The 21,609-nt window shown below is 34.5% G+C and overlaps 1 protein-coding gene across 1 annotated transcript in view; it reads left to right on the top strand.

Moving 5' to 3' along the window:
* Window positions 1–21,609, top strand: part of Cep152 (centrosomal protein 152) — a 76,940-nt gene that overhangs the window by 10,574 nt on the left and 44,757 nt on the right. The window contains exons 3-12 of the mRNA XM_076848553.2: window positions 1,426–1,529; window positions 1,748–1,820; window positions 1,918–2,178; window positions 3,277–3,439; window positions 6,301–6,441; window positions 7,572–7,711; window positions 9,650–9,850; window positions 15,554–15,701; window positions 17,332–17,423; window positions 18,768–18,931. Of these exons, the coding sequence (XP_076704668.2) occupies window positions 1,426–1,529; window positions 1,748–1,820; window positions 1,918–2,178; window positions 3,277–3,439; window positions 6,301–6,441; window positions 7,572–7,711; window positions 9,650–9,850; window positions 15,554–15,701; window positions 17,332–17,423; window positions 18,768–18,931 (1,487 nt within the window). The remainder of the gene's footprint in view (window positions 1–1,425; window positions 1,530–1,747; window positions 1,821–1,917; window positions 2,179–3,276; window positions 3,440–6,300; window positions 6,442–7,571; window positions 7,712–9,649; window positions 9,851–15,553; window positions 15,702–17,331; window positions 17,424–18,767; window positions 18,932–21,609) is intronic.

Genomic DNA, 21,609 nt, shown 5'->3' with positions numbered 1-21,609 from the left:
TTCCAAATTTTATTTCACCATAACCTAACAATTTGGGACATTCTTTTCAGAACTTTTCTAAGAATATATTTATTTTCATTTTTACCGAATGTTTTAAGAAAGTTTGTAAAAAAAAATTCTAAGCCCAATACTCAGATATGAACTGCAACTATGTTCCATTTCTTTTATACTAGTGATGGAGAAAGTGGAAAACAAAAACAAAAAAGAAACAAAAACCTGCCATAAACCAAAGAGCATCTCATTTTTTCTCCAAGGTTTTACAGAGTATTTAATGTCTTTAAAAGTCACTCATTACATAATTTTATGGGATTGAATTATGCACTTTGGAGGGACTTAGCTTGTTAACTGGTGCTTAATTTCTTAAAGAGAAGTCATTTTAAGCAGTCCCCTTACAAACTGTTAAGTAACATAATATTTGAATCTTCTAATTGTTTCAAATTTTAAGACACTGTGTTGGGACATAAAGAAAAACAATTACCCATCTTGAAATTCGACAAATTTTTCTTTTTACCACAATTTATCTCGAAACTTGAATGGATCTATTTTATCTATCTAGTTCATGTAGGCAGAATGTTAAGAAGAAGACTTTCCTAGAATAAAATTGGAAAGCAAAGTCAGATTATTTTATATTGGTATTCTGCTTTTGAGAATGCTATTATAGAAAGCCAGAATCTTCTGGCCCTCTTTTTATTCAAATATCTTATTATAGTCCAGAGTATTGTATATCTTTTCATTACTGGAATTATATAACTGACTACTAATTAATTACTCCCAACAGGGCTTCTCTCACATTGTGGGAGCTTATGGACTTTTAGGCCACCTGCTGCTGTTGTTCTTACCACCTGGGCAAAGTGCATCTGGCAACTCAGATTCCCTGTGGGATGTCTGATTATCAAGTCCCCAAGGTCTAATAAGGGGCAAAACAGGACTCTGCAATGCAAGTCTGCCCTTTGACAACATAATACAATGATTGTACCATTATTATGACTTGCTATACTACTATAAAAAAGTTTGTTTGTTTGTTTGTTTGTTTTTTAATTTTATTTATTTTTTTAGTTTTCAGCAGACACAACATCTTTGTTTGTGGTGCTGAGGATTGAACCCGGGCCACACACATGCCAGGCAAGAGCACTACTGCTTGAGCCACATCCCCAGCCCCTAAAAAAGTTTTTCAATTCTGCTGTAATGTGTGTGTTTTTAAATCTAAGACCTTTGTAGAAAAAAATAAAGCCTTCTAATATAAATCCTAATATTATGCATTCCTTTTTCCTTAAGTGAAATGATGAACATAATTCATGTGGAATTTAAGAAATCAGTTAAATGGAAGAATTAAACTTCCATGGCTTGTCACTTGCTGTTCCAAGGCAGCTTTGGTTGGCATCTTGGGTTTAGTCAGTGATATTGATGTGCACTTTTCTGACTCAGTTGCAGCAATTGCTCACCGACCTTCCTCATGATATGCTGGATGATGAGCTCTCCTCCCCTGAACTTCACTTCTCAGACTGTAGTATGGACGGCACAGAGGAAGAGTAAGGACCTAAAATCTCTTTTCCTTGCATGTTGCATTTTATGTATTTTTTTTGTTGTTGTTTTTTGCTGGTAATAATAATGTAAGCAATTGTAAAAATTCTTAAATCTTTGGGTAAAAGTTGAAGGGGAAAAAACAAATATAAGAATCTTTGGGTTCTCTGTGTTTATATCTACATGAATGATAGGCTTTAAATATAGAGTATTGATTTTTTTCAAGACTGCATCCTTCTGAGCAATTGGAGATGAACTGGAACAAGCATCAAATTCTGCCCAAATCTCAAAGTATAAATGTAAGTATTTGGTGTGATCATGACTGAATGAGGGTGGGAATAGATTTTAGTGCTTTTATTTTACTCTGTCATCTAATAGCACTATAATGAAATTCAGGGCTTATATATTGGAGAAAAAAGTGGCAATGGCTGGGAAGAGAATCAAAATAAAACTGAAGACCCACATCCTGAGTACCATCCCAAAGAAGATGGAGATGAAGGTGGGAGTGGCTATAGTCCTCCAAGCAAAAATGAACAGACTGATTTGTATTGCCTTCCTGAAAACTTCAGGCCTTATACCAGTGGTCAGAAGCAGGAATTTAATAACCAACCAACCAGTGTAGTTAAATTTTCTGATCCTCAGAGGAACCATTTTCAGGTATTGTAAGAATTTGACTTTTAAGAATTTGTGTGTACATGCATTTGCATGATGTATGCATGTGTTTAAGAAATGCATGTAAATGCGATGGTAAGATGATTTATTTTAACTACAAGAATTTCTGCGATGGTAAGATGATTTATTTTAACTACAAGAATTTCTGAGGGTACAAATATTCAGCTGAATTAGTCATGCTATCTTCTGTTTACAATCAAATGCAATTATGATCTTAAATCAAAAATTTAAAATAGAAGCTTTTTGGAAACAGTTATTTAAACATTAGAAGTGAAGTATGCTATAGAATAACTGTCCTTCACTGCTGCTTCTGGCTCTGCTATTTCAGTGTGCTTCAGTTAAAAGTTATGTTTAGGTGTCTTGATAATAGGGTTTAAAGCAGTAATTTTATAGATTACAGCATTTGTTTTCCTCAATTTTCTTGCTTGCTACTCTTATAACAAATTTTAAGTCAAGCACTTCAAAGCTAATGCCTGTTTTGTGTGGTGTTATGGTAGTAGACAGAATGAATTAACACACTTTGTTTTTACTGTGAGCAAGTTTAATGAAGTAAGACCTCAGGATATACAGTTAGTTGCTTTGCTTCATAGAGTTTTCCAATGACAACAAATGCCTCACTTTGCCAGTTGCTATTCTGTGTCACTCAATGACAGGATGATTTTTTTTGGTCCAATTAAGGTGGCTGTTTTTTCTCAATTCTGCTTCTGGACAATGTTACTCATTCAGTAACTATTGAATATTTATTATGTATAAGGCATTGTATCACATGTTCTTGTTATTAGGTGCATTTTTATATTCCCTAGACGTTGAAATCATCTAAATCATTTGTAATAAAATATTTGTGTATAATTTCATTGGGATTTGAGTTTTATTTACAAAATTGTACAAAATTATGTGTTCAAAAGTATAATGAAGTATTCAATAACAATAAGCAGTGTTTTTGAGCTGAGATGTCTGTAAAAAAAAATTCATAATGATACCACAATTAGCTTCTATAGCATAAAATTAAGGTGTCTAATTAAGAGAATTTTGGAAGAGAAGGCCAAATCCTAATTGTTCATTTCATTTGTCATCTTATAATAGCAATTGGGTTCATCACAAGGTCCCATTTGTCAAGCTTTGACGCCATATAAAGTGAATTATAAACCTTATCAGTCTTCTGTCCAAGATAACTTACCAGTCCAGGAAATAGCAGGAAGTGACACACTTGAAGGCCTGCAACAACAATTCCTAGGAGCTAGTGACAGTAGGTATTACATTTATAGTTATTTCTAAATAACATAATTGGGAAGTTTTGAACACTGAGTAGATATCTGAGCATATTCAAGAATTATTATTTTTTTAAGCATGACAATAGAACTTCTGTGGTTGATATTTCAAAGAGTATTTTTAAAGCTCTATACTGAAGTATTTGTGAATAAACTGATAGAAAGTCTAGAACTTACTTCAGAACAATGTGTTGGGTAGGAGTATAGATGAAGCAAAACTTGCTATGAATTCATAATTGTTGACTGTTCCTGGGAAATGGGTGTATGTGGTTTCATTGTGCTATTCTTTCTACTCTCATATTTTTGAAATTTTACATAATTAAAAAGTTAAAAGAAGGAAAAATATATATATGTTTTAAATTTTGTATTGGGGATTGAACCCAGGGTGCTTAACCTCTGAGCCACATCCCTAACCTCTTTTAATATATATATATATATATACTTTTTTTTTTTTTTTTTTTTTTTTTTTTGGTCTCCCTAAGTTGTTTAGGCCCTTGCTAAGTTGCTGAGGCTGACTTTGAACTTGTGATTGTCCTGGATCAACCTCCTGAGCCTCTGGTATTATAGGCGTGTGACACTGTGCCTGAAAAAAAAGAAAAAAAATTAACAATATTTTAGTCATTCTAGATTGTTAAGAACTTTTTATGAGCTTCATATATTCTTATTGGACTCTACTTTGGAAAAAAGACAATTTTTCTCATCAACCTCAGATTTTTTATTACATAGAAATACAATTTGACAAATCAGCCATTATTACCTTTTCTTTTGAGTCGTACAATTTTTGTGTAATGATTAGGCAAGTCTCATATATATATTTATGTTCAGAACTTGACATAGATCTCAGATTTAGTCATGTGGTAGTTGCCTCCAATGTTTTTTGTACAGTGTGTACATCAATATGATAATAAGAAAAGAGCTTATAGCTACTAGAGAATTTTGAGATGAAATGCTGGTATCATAAATATCAAAACTTGAACAGCGACTATCCTGAACTGTACATCTAGCTTTTATTGTCATGCTCAGTGGCATAGTAAATTACTTCTAATTATTGTGTGTGTTGCAGAGCCAATGTGATTCTAGAGTGTGACTACAAGTTTTTTTGTTGTTGTTTTTCCTTTAATTAATGGTGGAAAGGTCATTCTGGATACTCTAGGTTACCTGGGCTACCCCAAGAAAACTGGATACATGTTGTGATTTCATAGTATTGCTTCCAGCATATGCTGGAATATATACCATGGGATGATCCTAAAAGGTAGGGAGAGGTCCAGAATTCACTTTCTCCTGAAGGGGTCATCAGCAAATATGGGTGTCCTTTCTTTGTTCATATGTTTCTGTGGAATGAGGAAGTGTATTTGGCACAATTAGCTTTAGGCTGAATAACAGGCATCACAGCGGTGGCCTGGTGTTTCTGTGTCTCCTGGTTTTTCTGCATACATAATCTTTCAACACCTTTGTTATCTATCTACGTTTTTAAAAATTGGTTACATATTTGCCTAAATTTGATATTTGGAAGTTAATTAAATAACTTAATGGGGGCTGGGGTTGTGGCTCAGCGGTAGAGCGCTTGCCTAGCATGTGCAAGGCCCTGGGTTTGATCCTCAGCACCATGTAAAAATAAATAAAAATAAAGGTATTGTGTTCAACTACAACTAAAAAGCAAATATTAAAAACAAAAGAATAAGTTAGAAATTAAAATAAAATAACTTAATGGAAGAATTAACTTTGGTGATTACAGCTTCTTATAGCAACAGTTTTAAAAAAATGTGAGTTTGGAGAGGTGGAGTTTGCAGACTTTTTTTTTTTTTTTGAGCCAGTCTTGCTATAAGGCCTGAGGACTGTGACTTGGAACAAAGTTTTCAGTCTTTGTTTTTTGGATTTAACAGCATCTCTTTTTAAAAAGTGGACTGAGTTATCTTGTTAGTAACTAAAACTTCCTAAATTAGTAAGTAAAACTTCCTATTACTGATTACAGAAACATTAGCCTAGTAGAAAATGTGATTTATTGGTACATAATTGAAGCATTAGCCATCTCTTACCAGTTATTATTTCCATTTTTTTTCCCTAATCTTTTTAAGTGTTCTTTAAGATGACTTTGATTCTCAAAGATTTGGAAGTTCTTTATTAGTCTATTCTTAGTTAACTAATAGAGCAGTTATGTACTAATTTATATATATAAAGACAATATATTTAGCACTCCTGCCAAAGAAACACTATTTTGAGAGGGATATCTAGCAGGTTTTTAAAAAATTATTTTAATAGAAAATGATATACTTATTTTGTTTTTAATTTTATGAAAGCATATTACTCTATTCTGTTGTTGTTATATGCAGTGATTTTTAATTGACCAAACTGGTCAATTCAGGGTAATACCCTAAACCAGTAAATTTCACATTTTTGTGGCAGTGACACATAGTAAGAAGTATATTTTTTTACATTGTGATATGTCCACAATATAAATCAATGTAAGTAAGTATATGTAAATGAAAAAAGTATCACAGGGGCTGGAGTTGTGGCTCAGAGGTAGAGTGCTCGCCTAGAATATGTGAGGCACTGGGTTCGATCCTCAGCACCACATAAAAATAAAATAAAGGTATGTGTCCACCTACAAATAAAAAAATAAATAAATGTTTAAAAAGGAAAGTTATTCTTAACTACATGAGGTACTCTGATATATTACAGTTGTTCTATCTTGATTTTTTAAAATATGAGTCATAGTCCGCTATGCTGTTTTCACAATACTCTCAGAGATATCTGCGCAGCTTAAAAAACATGGCCCTAAATGACCATACATTCATATCTTGGTTTGTTTTTATCTAACAAATTGTCTTTAATTCTGCAGATTCTGCAGAAAACATACAGATTATTCAGCTTCAGGTTCTTAATAAAGCAAAAGAGAGACAACTGGACAACTTAGCTGAAAAATTAAATGAAAGTGAACGTCAAATTCGTTATCTGAATCACCAGCTTATGATAATTAAAGGTAAGATAACAGTTGCTGGGTGCCAATGTTTATGAATTACACTAGAGCTAAACATATTGTTTCTAACATCCTCAGTTTATTTCTTCTTCTGTTTTTTTTTTTTTTTTTTTTTTAATTATTTTTATTCACCTCAAATTACTTGGTTTGAGGACTTACAGTGAAATAGAGCAAGACAAAACTCCAGGACTTCTGAGCCCTTTTCTTGGATTACTTCACTTCAAGTATATTATTTTGGAGTGCTCATTTTTTCCCCCATTTTCTTCTTTTCTTTTATTTTATTCCCCCTCCTCTTTTCTCTTAAGCTGTTAGAATCAATGAATGTGATTTAACTATGCTGATGGCATTCTGCCCTAAAAAAGCTGTTGATTTCTTATGTCATTAAGTATGCCAATTCCCAGAGTGACTGTTTAGTTTGCAATGCAGCATTTTCTGAACCTATAGATTAGCATAAACATTTTAAGCCAAGTAGGAGTCTGAAATCCTGAAATGTTTTTGGTGTGCCACAGAGAAAACGGTGCCATTTCTGGTGTAATCACATAAAGGGAATTCAGATTCAGACAATAATTGGTTACTTTTCATGTTGTTTGTAGTTTTGGTTAATGCTGAACTTTCATTGGCAGAATAATTTTGTGACTGAACTCCAGTTCATTTCAAATTTAATTGATGATGAGAACCTCTTTTTCTGTAATGCCCATAAAATTTATTTTGAGAGAGAAACTTGTGAACCGGTACTGCAAAGAATTTAAGATTAGGTGAATGAAAGAGTTATTTCAAGTATGTGTAGGGGGCAGGTAGTCTTCAGATACCTTTTTTGCTTAAAAGGGGTTTGTCACATCTATGTAGCTTCTCAGGTTAAAAAAAAATGCTGAAATTATTAGGAAATTCTTTTGGTCCAAAGAGGATATAATAAAATGTTAAAGGCAGCATTTCTGGTTCTCTGAAATATTTTTGGTGTCACTCAACTTATTTTTTTTTTAAATTTTAGTCATTTTTCTTATTTTCTTTAAGTCAACTAAAGTTCATATGTCTGAATTGAATTTGTTCAAAAGTATTTATATAAATCTGATGCGTATTAGGACAATCAGGGCCCCTCTACACTAACATTTATATAAACATTTTTAATGCTCTAGATGAAAAGGATGGCTTGACGCTCAGTCTTCGAGAATCACAGAAACTCTTTCAGAATGGAAAAGAAAGGGAGATACAGCTTGAAGCACAAATAAAAGCTCAAGAGGCTCAAATACAAGCATTAAAAGTCAATGAAGAAAAGGTACCTATTTTAACTTTATTTATGGTAAAAGAAAAGCAAAAAGTTATTAAGTGAAGAGTTTAGTCACTAAACAAAACTTTTGGCAGAGTAGAAATAAATTTAGAAGAGCATTTTACCTCCCTCCACCATAAGCTTGCTTCTTGTCTGACCTTGGAGGAGTGGTGCTGCCGTTCTCCTGGCCACCTACCTATGTGTCCAGAAGACCAGCTCCTCTCTTCCCTTTTCTCCATTCAGCCATTAAGTTCTGCTGACACCCCCTCTTCTCTGTCCATTCAGAATTTTACCTTCTTATTGCTAAAGTATCTTAACCTGGTCTCTGGTCTTTACCCTTCCACATATTCTCTTATGACCATCTGAGTAATCTTTCTAGAATACAGTTGTGATTTTGTTATTCCCTTATATAAAGGCTTTCAGTGACCCAGTTTACCTGTGGGACAGAATACAGTAATCAGGATGACTCTCTGATCCTTAACTCTGCTCTTAGTCTCTTCAGACTGCTGTGATTACAGGCTTGCACCACTGCACCCAACTAGATTCACCTTTTAATAGTGTTTTTTTTTTTTAGTGTATTATAGTTTTATATAATCATGGGGTTTATTTTGACATATTTATGATACATATAACATAATTTGCTCCATTTAAATCCTAAGCAAATAAATTAATGTCTTAGCAAGGAAAGCAGTATTGGAATAAATAGGTTATTTCTAGAGTAAAGCATGAGATTTTCATGCATAATATGGATTATTTTTAACTTTTTGAAAACTGACAAACTTTGAGAAGTTAAATTTTTATATTGTAAAAGATTATAACATTGTAGTCTTTTATAAGTTAGAAATTGCATTTATTTTAAAAATAGAATATCATAAATAAAAAACTAAAAGGCAACAGAGCCACCAACTGTATATAGTTCCTATTACTTCTGTAACAGATTACCACAAATTCAGTGTCTTTGAATAATACAAATTTACCTCACAGATCTGGAGGTCAGAAGTCTGATAAAGATCTTATTGGGCTAAAATCCAGGTGTCAGCAGGGCAGCATTGCTTTTCTGGAGGCCCTAGGGAGAGTCCATTTTCTTGCATTTTTTCCAGTTTTTAGAGTTCACTTGCATTCCTTGCCTTGTGGCCCATTTCCATCTTCAGAACCAGCAGCATCTGGTGGAATCTCCCTGGTTCTGATTTTTCCACTATTTATGGACTCAGTGGTTACATGGGGCCCATATGGATAAACCAAAATAATCTCCTTATTTTAAGGTTATCTGATTAGTAACATAAATTCCATTTGCAACTTTAATTTTCTCCTGTTCTATAACATAACATATTCCTAGATTTGGGGGATTAGGAAACCCCTTTGGGGACATTGTTTTACTTACAGTACTAGCTATACTTTCAAAAGTGTTTTTAATGGGGCATAAGGCCAGCTACTTTGGAGGCTGAGGCAGGAGGATGACTTCAGCCAAGGAGTTAAAATCCAGCCTAGGCAACATAGTGAGATCCTGCCTCCAAAAAAAATTAAAAAAATAAAAAATAAAACTTTGTTTTGGCAAATTTTAGGAGTCTTTTAAGGAATGGTTATAATTTTTCTTTGACCTAACCCAGCCCTATTAGGTTGCCTCATTCTTTGCTCACAGATTAATGCACATACTAATAGCACTAGTTCACTAGCAGCAGGTTCCTTGCCTGTAAGTTACCCACATTGCTATCATGCTGTGCAAAATTCTTTCTTTCTTCTCAGGTAAATGCAAGGTCTATTTTTTCAATGAATATTGTTTTCAACAACTACAGGCCTCTTGGGCAGCAGCTAGGGAAGTTTTATAGAGCTAAGACCTTGATGTGGGAGACCCCTTCTTCCCCACTCTTATTAAAGCCTGATTGAGTTTTAAATAGGGCTCACAGGGTTAAGTACTCTCACCATGGATATCCTATGTGTATTTACTAGATGATCAAGAAGTCCAGAACAACTGAAATGGCTCTGGAAAGCTTGCAGGAGCAACTGGCAGAGCTTCATCATTCTGAGTCGCTTCAACGAGCTAGAGAGCAGCATGAGAGCATTGTTATGGGCCTTACAAAGAAGTATGAAGAGCAAGTGTCATCCTTACAAAAGAAGTTGGATTCTACAGTGGCTGCACTTAAAGAACAGGTTGGGATGATTTCAGATGACCAACTACTATCAACAAGTAAAGTTGGTTATGTTTTATAACTGATATTTTGCAGTACTCATATAGAAATCTTGGATGTTTGCAGTAGGTGTTTGATTGTAAATGAAACTTAAAAGTTAATGATGTTTCAATCTATGAATAGATCCTGGAAGAATACTTTGGAAACCCTTCTTCCCATAGAATTGGTTAGTACTTTCTCAATTTTCATTTTACTAGTGTTTTATCTGTAGAGTATTTATGTGTGTTCATCACATTGTTCTAGAATAACTCCAGCATGAAAGGAATGAGTGCTGGAGGCTGGCCAGAACCTGAGAGTTTGTCCTCAGAGCTTAACCAGGGTCTCTCAGCATTTGATAGAGTGTTGAGAAATGGTCAACACTTTGATAGAGTCAGTAGAGTGTTGAGAAAATGATCCTTGGGAGTAGAGTTAATTTTGAGAATACAGTTTGAGCAATTCTAACCTGAAAATCTGAATTCCAGAATGTTTCGTATAGTTGACGTGACAGCTGAAGTGGAAAGTTCCAACCTAACCTTATGTAATAGGTTGCAGTCAAAATGCATATACACTAAAATATCCTTAAAATTCCCTTCAGGCTGTGTGTGTAAGTGTATAAGAAATGTAAGTGAATTTCATATTTAGACTTGTACCACGTGCACAAATACCCGATTACATATATGCAGATATTCCAGAATTGAAACATTTCAGGTAAGGGATACTCAACCTGTAGTGTAATGTATAAATAAACTCCATGGATATTTGAAGGTTGAGCTTATTTCACAGGCATTATTTATTATTTTTGCTCAAAAAGGAATAAAATATTATAGGCTGAGGTAAGTTAGGTGGCAGGTTTACTTGTGCTCCAAAACGTTTGTTAATCATTTGAATAAAATTTCAGAATGCATTTATCCTAATGCAATTTCAGAATTAATTTAACCCAAGGGAAGAGGAGAAGAAACAAACTTGCAAGAGTATGGAAAGCATCATCACACCTAAAATGAATCCTGATTTGGGTTATTTCTGATTTATATAGGATTCTAACTTTCCCATGCTTTTCAATGGTTATATATAAGACTACATTATTGGTAGTACTAATTGTTTATATACAATTTTATGTGTAACTATGAGTTCTTGCTAGATTTGTTTTACCAATTATGTTTTTATTTTATATAGAAAGATATTGTGAATTTGATTATATGGAGGATATACAGGAGTGGAGAACGATGAAGACTGTGCCAAATTATTGAAAAGTCTATTTCATAGACTATGTAAACAAATATAATTGGATATTTATTAATTTTATTTTAAAACTGCCATCTATTTAATTATTTATTAATTTTGGCCCAATGCAGTGTAGTAGAATCTAAGTGAAAATGGTCATTGATAGATGTTAGGAGAAGAGTGGAGTATGGTGTCTCTTCCATGTTAGGTTATTTGAAGCTCTATGTTCTCTGTTGACTTTGACATAGTTACATTGGGGACAGGCTAGAAGGAATTTATAGTACGTTCTGCCCTGTACTACTACATTCTTTATTTTTATCATCCACTCTCTTCCTTAACTTTCAACTAGCTGACAGGAAAAAGTCTTCATTCTCTTTCAGACTCCAAAAGGTGTTGATTAAGGTCTTTCCCACTGTTACCCTTCATGACTGGTATTATTTTTTAACAGAGCATGTCACTGGTGTTAGATTTAACATATAATTGCACATTTGCTTAACAAGATGATGATTCCAAAGGGGCTATGGTTAGTTGCTTCTGGGAATGTTTTTATGGTATCCTTTCTGTGCTGTCAAATTGTTATCTATTGGGTTAGCAGTACTTATTATCTCAGAATCCAAATTGAGATTCCTAATTAGGTAAGTGCTATAAAATCAACCAGGAGCCAGGGAGATGTGTGGGAGACCAACCTCCCACGAGGCTGGGTTAACTCCCCTGCTGGGCGATGTGGCATCAGGCACCCATGCTGCTAGACTGCCCTGCTCTTCTAGGGTTCCAGTGACTTGTGTCTTCCTGCCCAGGCTTGTCTTCCTTACTGCCCCATGGGTGGAGCTATGTTCACCTGTTTCTTTGTAATATAGCCCCTTGCCCTGTTTAGGATAGAATCTTCCATGGAAGTGCCTTGTGTGTGTCCCCCTCTCTTACTGTGCCCTTGGGTGTGGCCTACCCAGATGTCAGTCAACCTGCTGACAGTGGACATCATGAAGATAGACTCAGCCTCCTGAAACCTGACCCCTTGCCTCGTTTAAATAGCTTCTCCTCAATAAAAGGGGTCAGCACGTGCTCTCTCTGTCTGTCTTCCTTCAGACCCTTAAGGTCAGAGGAGCGGTCACAGCGACCCCAAAGAAAAAGATATTTGTGTCTCTTGTGTGGCTATTTTGCACACCCCAGTTAGCCTAGTTCAACTGGAGTAACCCCTGAGCCTTTTAGTCGTGAACAGAAACCCGGCAGAGGTGTCTTCTTGAAATTAGAAAAATGCATGAGTATGTTCTCTACAGAGTTAATTTAGAATTTCTTACATAACTGATAACTATTCATACATACTACATTTTGCCCTTCTTTTTTTTTTTTTAACAAATTTACCAAAGAGGTATAAAATATTCCCTTTCATCTAACTCTTTCTCCACTATACATAAAAAATAAAACAACTCTTGAAAAATAGTGGTAAGGTACTGGATAATTTACCTTGTTGAAATTGAGTAAATAGCTAGATTTACTCCACTAGCTAGATTGAATGGCTCTTATGTAATCATGCATAACTGTTCCTGTATACTGTATGTACACAATGTTAAGAGTAGATGTTCACACATAGTAAGTTTTGCTAGTTACAGAGGTTTGTAACCTCCTAAGGCAGTCCATGACTAAGCTCCAGAGAGTCTATGAATCCTCTGAAATGATGGGTAAGATTTTCTATTGGGGTGAGAGTACACAATTTTCTGGAAAAGACCTATCACCTTTTTAAGATTTTCTAAGAGGTCCGTGCTTCTCTTGCAAAAGATAGAAAATTCTTGCTTCATAAAGATATTGTTCTTAGTGGGAATGGACAACTAAATTGTAAACGAATCCTATTATCTCATCTATTCAACGACCTTTTCCTGAACAACTAAACATATAAGTTGTAAACAGGCTTATATAAGTTAAATTATGTGTATGTGCGTATATTTTTTTTTGAGCAGTTTTAGGTTTATACCAAAATTGAGTGGAAATAACAGCATTTCCCATAGTCCCTATGTCCCCACATATACATAACCTGTTCCATTATTAATATCTTGCACTAGAGAGTGATATATGGAATTTTCCATGTAAACTTTAGTGTTATTCAGTTTGTTAGTATCCACAAAATAATTAGCTGGGATTTTGATTAGGTTTGCGTTGAATCTGTAGATAAAAATTGGAAAAAAGTGACATCCTGATAATATTGGGTATTTCTTTCATGAACATGGAATACTTGTTCATATATTTAGTTCTTCATTGATTTCTTTCACCAGAGTTTTGTAGTTTTAAAGAGCTTTTATATATTTTAGATTTATATGTATTTCATGTTTTGGGGATGCTAATATAAATGATATTATGTTTTAAATATTTAATTTAAGTTCTACTTGCTCATTATTGGTATATAGAAAAACAATTGACTTTTTTGGATTAACCTTGGATTCTACAAACTTGCTATAATCACTTATTAGTACCAGGATGGTCATATTGTCTATGGGTAGATATTTTTTTTCATCCTTTCCAATCTGTATACTTTTTATTTTCTTTTATTGTTTTATTGCATTGAGTAGAATTTCCACTATGATGTTGAAAAACAGTGATCAGAGGGTCATCCTTGCCTTTTTCCTGATCTTTGTGGGAAAACTTCAAGTTTTCACTGTTAGGTTTAGTTTTAGTGTTGTTGTTTTTTTTTAAATCAGGATGAAGACATTTTTCTTGATCAAGTTTGTTGGTTTTTAAGTCATGAATTGGTATTTAATCATTTTGAAAGACAGAATTCTCTAATTCCATGTGATGGGAGGGGTAACAATCTGTAAGAGAGTTGGGTTTTTTTGAATGTCTGTAACTAGTATGTTTTGAGAAATATGTATCTTGTAAAATAATATCATTTAATATTTTCCTTAAGATATCATTCTGTGTAGAAAAGATTGTATACATATACAAATAACATGTGCAATTCTTTTTTATTTTGACTGAGTTCCTCTTAAGTTTTTTTTAGTGTAAGAGAAAAGATGGGAAGAAATGGTTTCCTTGGAGCTCATGGAGTTTCTCTAATGACAAAGAATGGGAGAGGGAACTATTTCCTAATAGTGATTATGTCCTGCACTGTCTCCTCCCAACTTTACCTCCTCCCATTTGTAGAAGTATCATATTAAGATCTCTTGATTATCTCCTTGATGGTATATTACCTTTCTTTAAGCTGGTGGAGCTTTAGAACTGTGCTTCTCAAGCTGGCCTGGGAATCAGCAGCAGTATGCCAAGAGGTTTGCAGTGCTGAATAAACATGGACTAGTTTCTAGAAGCTTCATTTTACTAAAAAATTTGGTAGAAAAATTTTAAAGCAAACACAGCTACATTTTATGAAATAGCACACAAAATTTACATGGATTTTTAAAGTAAAATGAGAGCTTTTAGAATCCCTTTTCTATGTTTAGGAAACTTCTGTTAGTTTCTTTTTGGGATGTACTTACGTATTCTTAAAGCATTTTTGGGCTTTAGGTTATTCTGTGAATCTGGTACCAAAGGCCTTCCTTCTTTCTGCTTCAAAGCCCCTTCTTGATATTCTCTTAACTACTTTTTTTTTTCTCTTTCAAGAATTTCAATCAACTATCTATATCTATTCTAATGCCTCTTGGTGTTCTGCCATTTGCCTGAAATTCAGCCAGGGTAGCCATTTTTTTAATGAGGTGATGATTTCTTCTACCCGGGTTTTGGATTTCCATGGCTTGTACTCCCAAGCACATTTTCTTTCTGGAGAAACTTGAGTATATTGTTTATATATTCTGTATTATTTATAGATCCCCATACACACACACTCGCACTCATTTACCCTCTCTGTTTTTTCATTGTCATTTAGTTTTTAAATGCTTACTGTAGTAGCTACTGTATATAAGGCACAGTAGAGGCATCTTCAAGGAGAAAATTAAGGAAATAAGACATATAAAAGGAAGAAAAAGAAGCATAAGAGAGAAACGGATCAAGTTTTAAAAAAGTTCAGAGAAGGGAAAGATTATTTTTGGCTGCTTAGAGTAGAGTGAATTTCCATGTGTTTATCTATATCTTTACTGTCCTAGGATACAAATTCCATGATTCAAACTGGTCTGCCTAAATATGTATACATATACTTAAACTGGTAGCATAAAATGTAGAGAAGAATTGTAATTTGTTTCCTGTGGCATAAATAAAATCTAACTTTAGAATACATTGTTTTGTGATTTTGTGAATGTGGAGTAAAAGGGGACTTTAGGAATCACCTTTATCAGCTTAATTACGAAAGAAGCCGACTGAGATATTGAGCCTAAGATCATATAAGTTTTTCCTTTTGACTCCCAGTCTTGCGCACTTAGCCCCCGAAAAGTGATGCTGCAATGTTATGAGTATATGTTTGATTTAAAATCCGACAATGTTTCAAAATTTCAGTCTAATATTTCTTAAAATTGATCCTGAAAATGACTTCTTGAACTCTTTTTCTATGTAGGAAGATATTTGTTCTCATTTGAAAGATCACGTGAAACAACTGGAAAGGAGTCAAGAAGCTGCCAAATTAGAAAAAACTGAGATCATTAACAGGTTGACGAAGAGTCTGGAAGAGAGTCAGGGGCAGTGTGCCCATTTGTTGCAGTCAGGTGGGTGCCTTGTTGGGCTACTGTCTCCCCAGAAGCCCAGTGTAATGTTTAGAGAGAACACAGTAGGAACCATGGTTGATGAAAACCCAGAAAATGTCAACAGAGAAGACAACCAGTGACAAATTTATTTTTAAAAAAAATATTGTTATATAAGTATAAAGGCACAGATCATTTTTATTAGATAATTTTGAAAATGCTGACAAGTGTATTGAATGGAAAACCAATAATCCTACTACTCAGAGATAAAAATTATTAGTGTTTGAATGTATTATTCCTTCAAAATAAATGAATACATATGCATAGGTAATGCCCTGCTTCTGTTTATAGTACATTTCTGAAAATATACTAAAGCCTAATATGTACAATTCAACAATAAAGTATAGAAAGTGAATTCTGTTTCTGAAAACTAAAATAATTATAAAATCTCATTATATTTTGCTTTTTGTAAACCCAATATTTGATGATATGTATAGTTCTGTCCTTTTGTATAACTTCTTCAGTTTTTTTCCCCTCACAATGGAATAGCCACTTAACCTGGTCATTGAAGCCAGAGAGTTAACATTGTTGTTGTTCTTAAGATTTCTAGAATGGTCTCTTGGTATCAAGTTTGAGACATTGGCTTCCTGTCCTTTTAATGCTAGCAATAGTTTTATTCCTTGTTTTTTTTCCTTATAAAATTATTTTAGGGTAAAGCAATAAAATAATTGTCCATTTGTCTGCATACAGACAAAACAGCCCATTTTCTGGTGAATAGCTCACACTATGAACAAAAATCAATGGTTATTCATTAAATGAAATCTGAAAGTCCTACTTTGACATATGAAAGGCACTTGAGACTTTTGGGTACGATATGGAAAAGGGTGGTTTACTCACAGCTTGAAAGCACTGAGGTCAAGGACTGACTGTGTATAGGCATAAGTATATTTATTTAGGTGGGAAAAAATTAGATCAGATTTTAGGTCCCCCTTCCTGTTTAGTTATGTATCCATTTTTCTCACTTGGCATTACTTGGTGAGCTCTTTTCCCGGCCATTAAAGGATTTCACAGTATGATTTCCTTTAAATGCATAATATGCCATGATTACTTTGCTTAGTAATTTCCCAGATGGTCATTTTCTTTTGAGGAAACCCAATAAAATCCCTTTAAATCGGTATCTCCCCTAGTACATTTAACATATTAGTTTGCTAAAGTTTCAGGAAGCACAACCTTAATATACTTTTTTCACATATAGAGGTGGAAGTGGTAGAAATAAAAACAATTAGAAAAAAGCTAAAAGCAGCAAGATGTAGTTTTCTTAATGGAGGGTAGAAATGGATAGAAATGAATTCCACAGGATTTTTTTTCTTTCTGTGATTTAGAATGTTTTACTCCTGTTAAAAGACTTCTGGAGTGCTAGTGTTTGTAGATGTGGCTGATTTGATTTATAACAAGGTCACAGTAACCTACACCTTTGGCTCCCCAAGGACATATGGGGCCATATGAGATCTTTGCAAAGTCTGCCGAGGTCCCTATTCCTTAAGGGTAATAAAACAGAACTGCACCTTCCATAGCACAGTGGATTCAAGTTCTTTGACCACATGTACTTTTCTCCCTTTCATTTAGCATATCCTGTGATTTTTTTCCTCTGCAGGCTCAATACAGGAAGTGGCTCAGCTACGGCTCCAGCTGCAGCAAGCACAAAAGGCAAACACTATAAGCGAGAACATGAACAAGGCTTTGCAAGTGAGTATTGCAGCTTGGAAGAGACTTTCTGGGTAGTTGCATTAGGTAGTGATTACATCACCTTTTTGAAGTTTAGATTACTCTGTGATAGAGGTGGCTGGACCCTTTTCATGCCAGCCTGTAGAAGCTGTTCATAGTCTTACCCACACCATTTGGTCTCCAAGCCCAGGTCTGTCTACTGCAGAGTCAGGGCCCTGCCATCTCCTTCATATGTCCTCCTTCATGCCTCCTTATATCTGGAGGTGTACTCCAGAGAAAAGTTTAGGTACAGGTATGGGAAATTCTTTTTTTTTTTTTTTTTTTTTTTTTTGGTACCAGTAGGTACTACTGTCCTACATCTCCAGCTCTTTTTTAGTTTTTTTAAATTTTGAGATAGATTCTTTCTAAGTTCCTTAGGGCCTCCCTAAATTGCTAAGGCTGGCTTTTAACTTGCAGTCCTCCTGCCTCAGCCTTCTGAGCTGTTGGGATTACAGGCATATATCACCATGCCCAGTTAAGTGTGGGGAATTCTTAATTTGACTATAGTTTTTTCACATCCTCCTCAAGTACTACTCACATTTTCCACTGAACAGACAAGAAACACTGGAGAGGAGTTCCAGTATTACCTCCACTGAAAGAAGTATTTTGCTTTTTTGCCACTGGCAGGTGAAAGTATAATAGGTTCTTGGCAACCCACCTACTTTGTCCTCTGCTCTAGTAAGCCAGAGACACTGCCATCAGCATCTCAGCTCAAGAGATGCTTTTCATGTAGGACAAAATGTTAGCAAGAGACGTCTTAGAGAAACTAAGACGAATGTTTTCTCATTCATTCCTTTATGTATTCATTCAGTTTTCCTAAAAACCATATATATATATATGTCTTTATAAAGTTATTTATAATGCATGGTAATAATGTACTTGAAGAAGTTTTTCTGCCTTCTTTTGATCCTTAAAATAAATTTTGATACAGATATAATGGCTGATTTTATCATATAGGAAAATAATAGAAATTATTTTCACCAATTTGTGTCTTCATACATGTACTTTGGATAATGATGTCCATCACATTCCACCATCCTTGCTAACCCCCTGCCCCCTCCCTTCCCCTCCCACCCCTCTGCCCTATCTAAAGTTCGACTATTCCTCATATGCTCCCCCTCCCTAACACACTATGATATACAACTAGAGATATGAAAAATTGTGCTATATACTTGTAATAAGAATTGTAATGCATTCCGCTGTTATTTATTTTTTAAAAATCAATTAAAAATTTTTTAGAAGGGAATTTAATCAGACAATGTTAAGCACTTAATAAAAATCAAGATCTATTACAAAAAAAATATTTTCAATAATTTTGTGTTGCAGGAGGAATTAACAGAACTAAAAGATGAAATTTCTCTCTATGAATCTGCTGCAAAACTAGGAATACCTCCAAATGACTCAGAAGGAGAATTAAATATAGAACTCACTGAATCATATGTGGATTTGGGTATTAAAAAAGTCAACTGGAAAAAATCCAAAGTTAACAGGTATTGAGAGAATGTTTTAGTTTACTGTAGAATTTACATTAATAAAGTTGGTATTGCATGGTAAACAGGTGGCAGCAGGCATGAAATGATGAGATGAATAGGGGTTCTGAATATGGAACGGTATGTTTTATGTTTAGTCTGAAATAGAGATGAACGAACTTGAAGTATTGGTACTGTACTGTCTTCAACACTCAAACATATCACTTTCAAAAAGGTAAAAAGTGACTAATGTAGTTAAAGGACACAGAGTAAATTCTAAAGCTGAGATTATCTGTTTTAACTATTAGTGTGAGGGCATATTATTTTCATATATTAACCCTGTGTGTCGAAAGTGGATAACCTTACATTTGTTAATGGTATATGATAAAAGAAGCACTGCTTTTTTTTTTTTCCCCTTGGAACCTCACTGTGACCTTACTCTTAAAATAGGGATTCTGTCTTTTTAAAAAATAGGTTCTTTTTAATAATACATGACAGTTGAATAATCTATTCTGACATAATTATAAAAGCATGGAATATGTTTTGTTCTAATTCAGTCCCTAGTACCTTTACCCCACCTCCCCATCTCCCACTGTCTTCCCTCTACTCTGCTGATCCTTCTGCCATTTACTTGTAGGGAGTTTGTCTTCTACTGCTTTATACAGATACTTTTAGCAGTCTCACAGAATGCAGTACTTTGTCTTTTTTCCAGGAAGGGATGGGAGAGGGGTGGTGGTGGTAGAAGAGGAAGCATTAGACATTTACAGGATGAATGAATGAGACTTTTATTCATTCACACTGTTGAGACACTTGCTACATGGAAGGTGCTATGTGAGGCTTCGGGAATAAAGACAAAAAATGAGTTAGAAACTTTCTTCCCCTTGTATGTTTACATTTTATATGTTCAGGAAGAAGATGACATACCCATAAGCAACTAAGTGCTATGTGTCCATGCATGGGATTGGGGGTACTTATTCATTCCCTCTATTGGTTAGGTCAGGGATGAGATATGAGGTGTTGGGAAGAGGTTACATTTAAGCTAAGGAAAGCTCTTCTTGAATACATTTTTCTCTCATCACCACTTTCTGGTTTATAGTTTAAGACTGAGTTTACCATCATGATAATATTATTTTTCAGTGAGACCATTTAATTCATGTTGTGTTTCAGATATTTTGCAAGTAAATACAAACAAATATCTTGAAGTATTTGCTCTACAATAGTCTTTAGAGTTTGTGTAGTTTAATATGGCAATTTCTGTTTTTTTTTAGAATGGTAAGATGCAGTTTAGCAAAATGAAATCTAAAGCGATCAGGTGAATTGTGAAAGATGATATTATTTTAATATGCCTCCACTTATCTGGAAGCCTGACTTCAGGAACTCTTGTGTGTACATAGCTACAATCTGTAAGGAAACAAGAAAATAGCGGAACTAGATTATGCAATGTATATATTAGGAGGCACCTTCAAGCTTGTTTCTCAGGGCCATATTGACTTAGATTTATTCAGATAAATTATCTGATTTCCTGACTACAGTGTGTAGCTGGGGCAGGGGCTGGGGGCAGAGAAGTCCTGTCAGTTCCTGAGCCAGGCAGCTCAGACTTAGCAAGAAGAGAAATAAGGAAACCCAAGAGGCTGGATTTGCTGACCATCAGGGCATATAGCCTCACACAGTTATCCACACAGGTTCTATCCAGATCAGAATGTCCACAATTATGGTCCCATGTTGAAGAAAGACTTCCACTTTGATTTGTTTGTTAAAACAGAAGAGGAGTGTGCTTCATAGTTTTAAGACAGATTTACATAAAAAATGTGAAGTTAAATATAGTTGTCTGGAAAACTCACTGCCTTGAATGCCTCATTACCTATCAGTGCCAGATTAATTCTAAGGGGCTAGTGAAAGAGCATGGACTTTAGATCCAGACTGTTTTGAACCATAGTTTTGCCATTTATTACCTAGGCAAGTTTCTTACCTTTTTCTGAGTGTGTGCTTATCAAGCTTGATATCCTTTGGAAGTTAAAGTGAAGATTAAGGTAGATAATGAATATAAGAACCTCATGTAATATGTTCTGGCACAGATTGGGCACTTAAAATAATAGCTATTAGTGTTATTATGTAATAGATGATTAGTTAAAATTAGTTAACCCTGCATCATGTTTTAATTGAATACACACTTGCTAAAGTTTTTGATCCTCAGTCCTGTGACAGATGTTGGCTCCAATCTCATCAAGTTAGAAATGGGGAAAACTGGAGCCCAGGGAGGTAAGCACCTTTGTTCAAGAAGATGCTTAATTAGCAGCAGAACCAGTACTTGAGCCCCGAATTCCTGAGGCCAGGCCCAGTTTTATATTTTTTTATGTTTATGAGACAGTTAAACCTTTTTGCCTTAGAGTTCATTTTTATTTACATCTTTTGTTTTTGTGGATTAAAGATGTAGTTCATGCCAAAAAAGTTTTTCTCCAATTTGTTATTACCTTGAATTTGTGTCATTAACTGGGAACTGGGCAAATAGTACATTATATGTATGTTTATCTTTTTACAAAATTTATTTTTTTATGAGGTCTACTAAAATCCAGTCAACTGCATTTGCACTTTTTAGTTGGTTAGCACTCATAGCCACAATCCTCTAGTGATTTTAAAGCATGTTCCTATAGATAATAAATCTGAGACATCACATCATGACAGACACATTATAAGTGGAG

Source organism: Callospermophilus lateralis, chromosome 3, assembly GCF_048772815.1.
Source record: "Callospermophilus lateralis isolate mCalLat2 chromosome 3, mCalLat2.hap1, whole genome shotgun sequence".
NCBI lineage: Eukaryota > Metazoa > Chordata > Mammalia > Rodentia > Sciuridae > Callospermophilus > Callospermophilus lateralis.
Note: the sequence above shows the minus strand (reverse complement) of the source record. Positions and strands in the feature narration are given on the sequence as shown.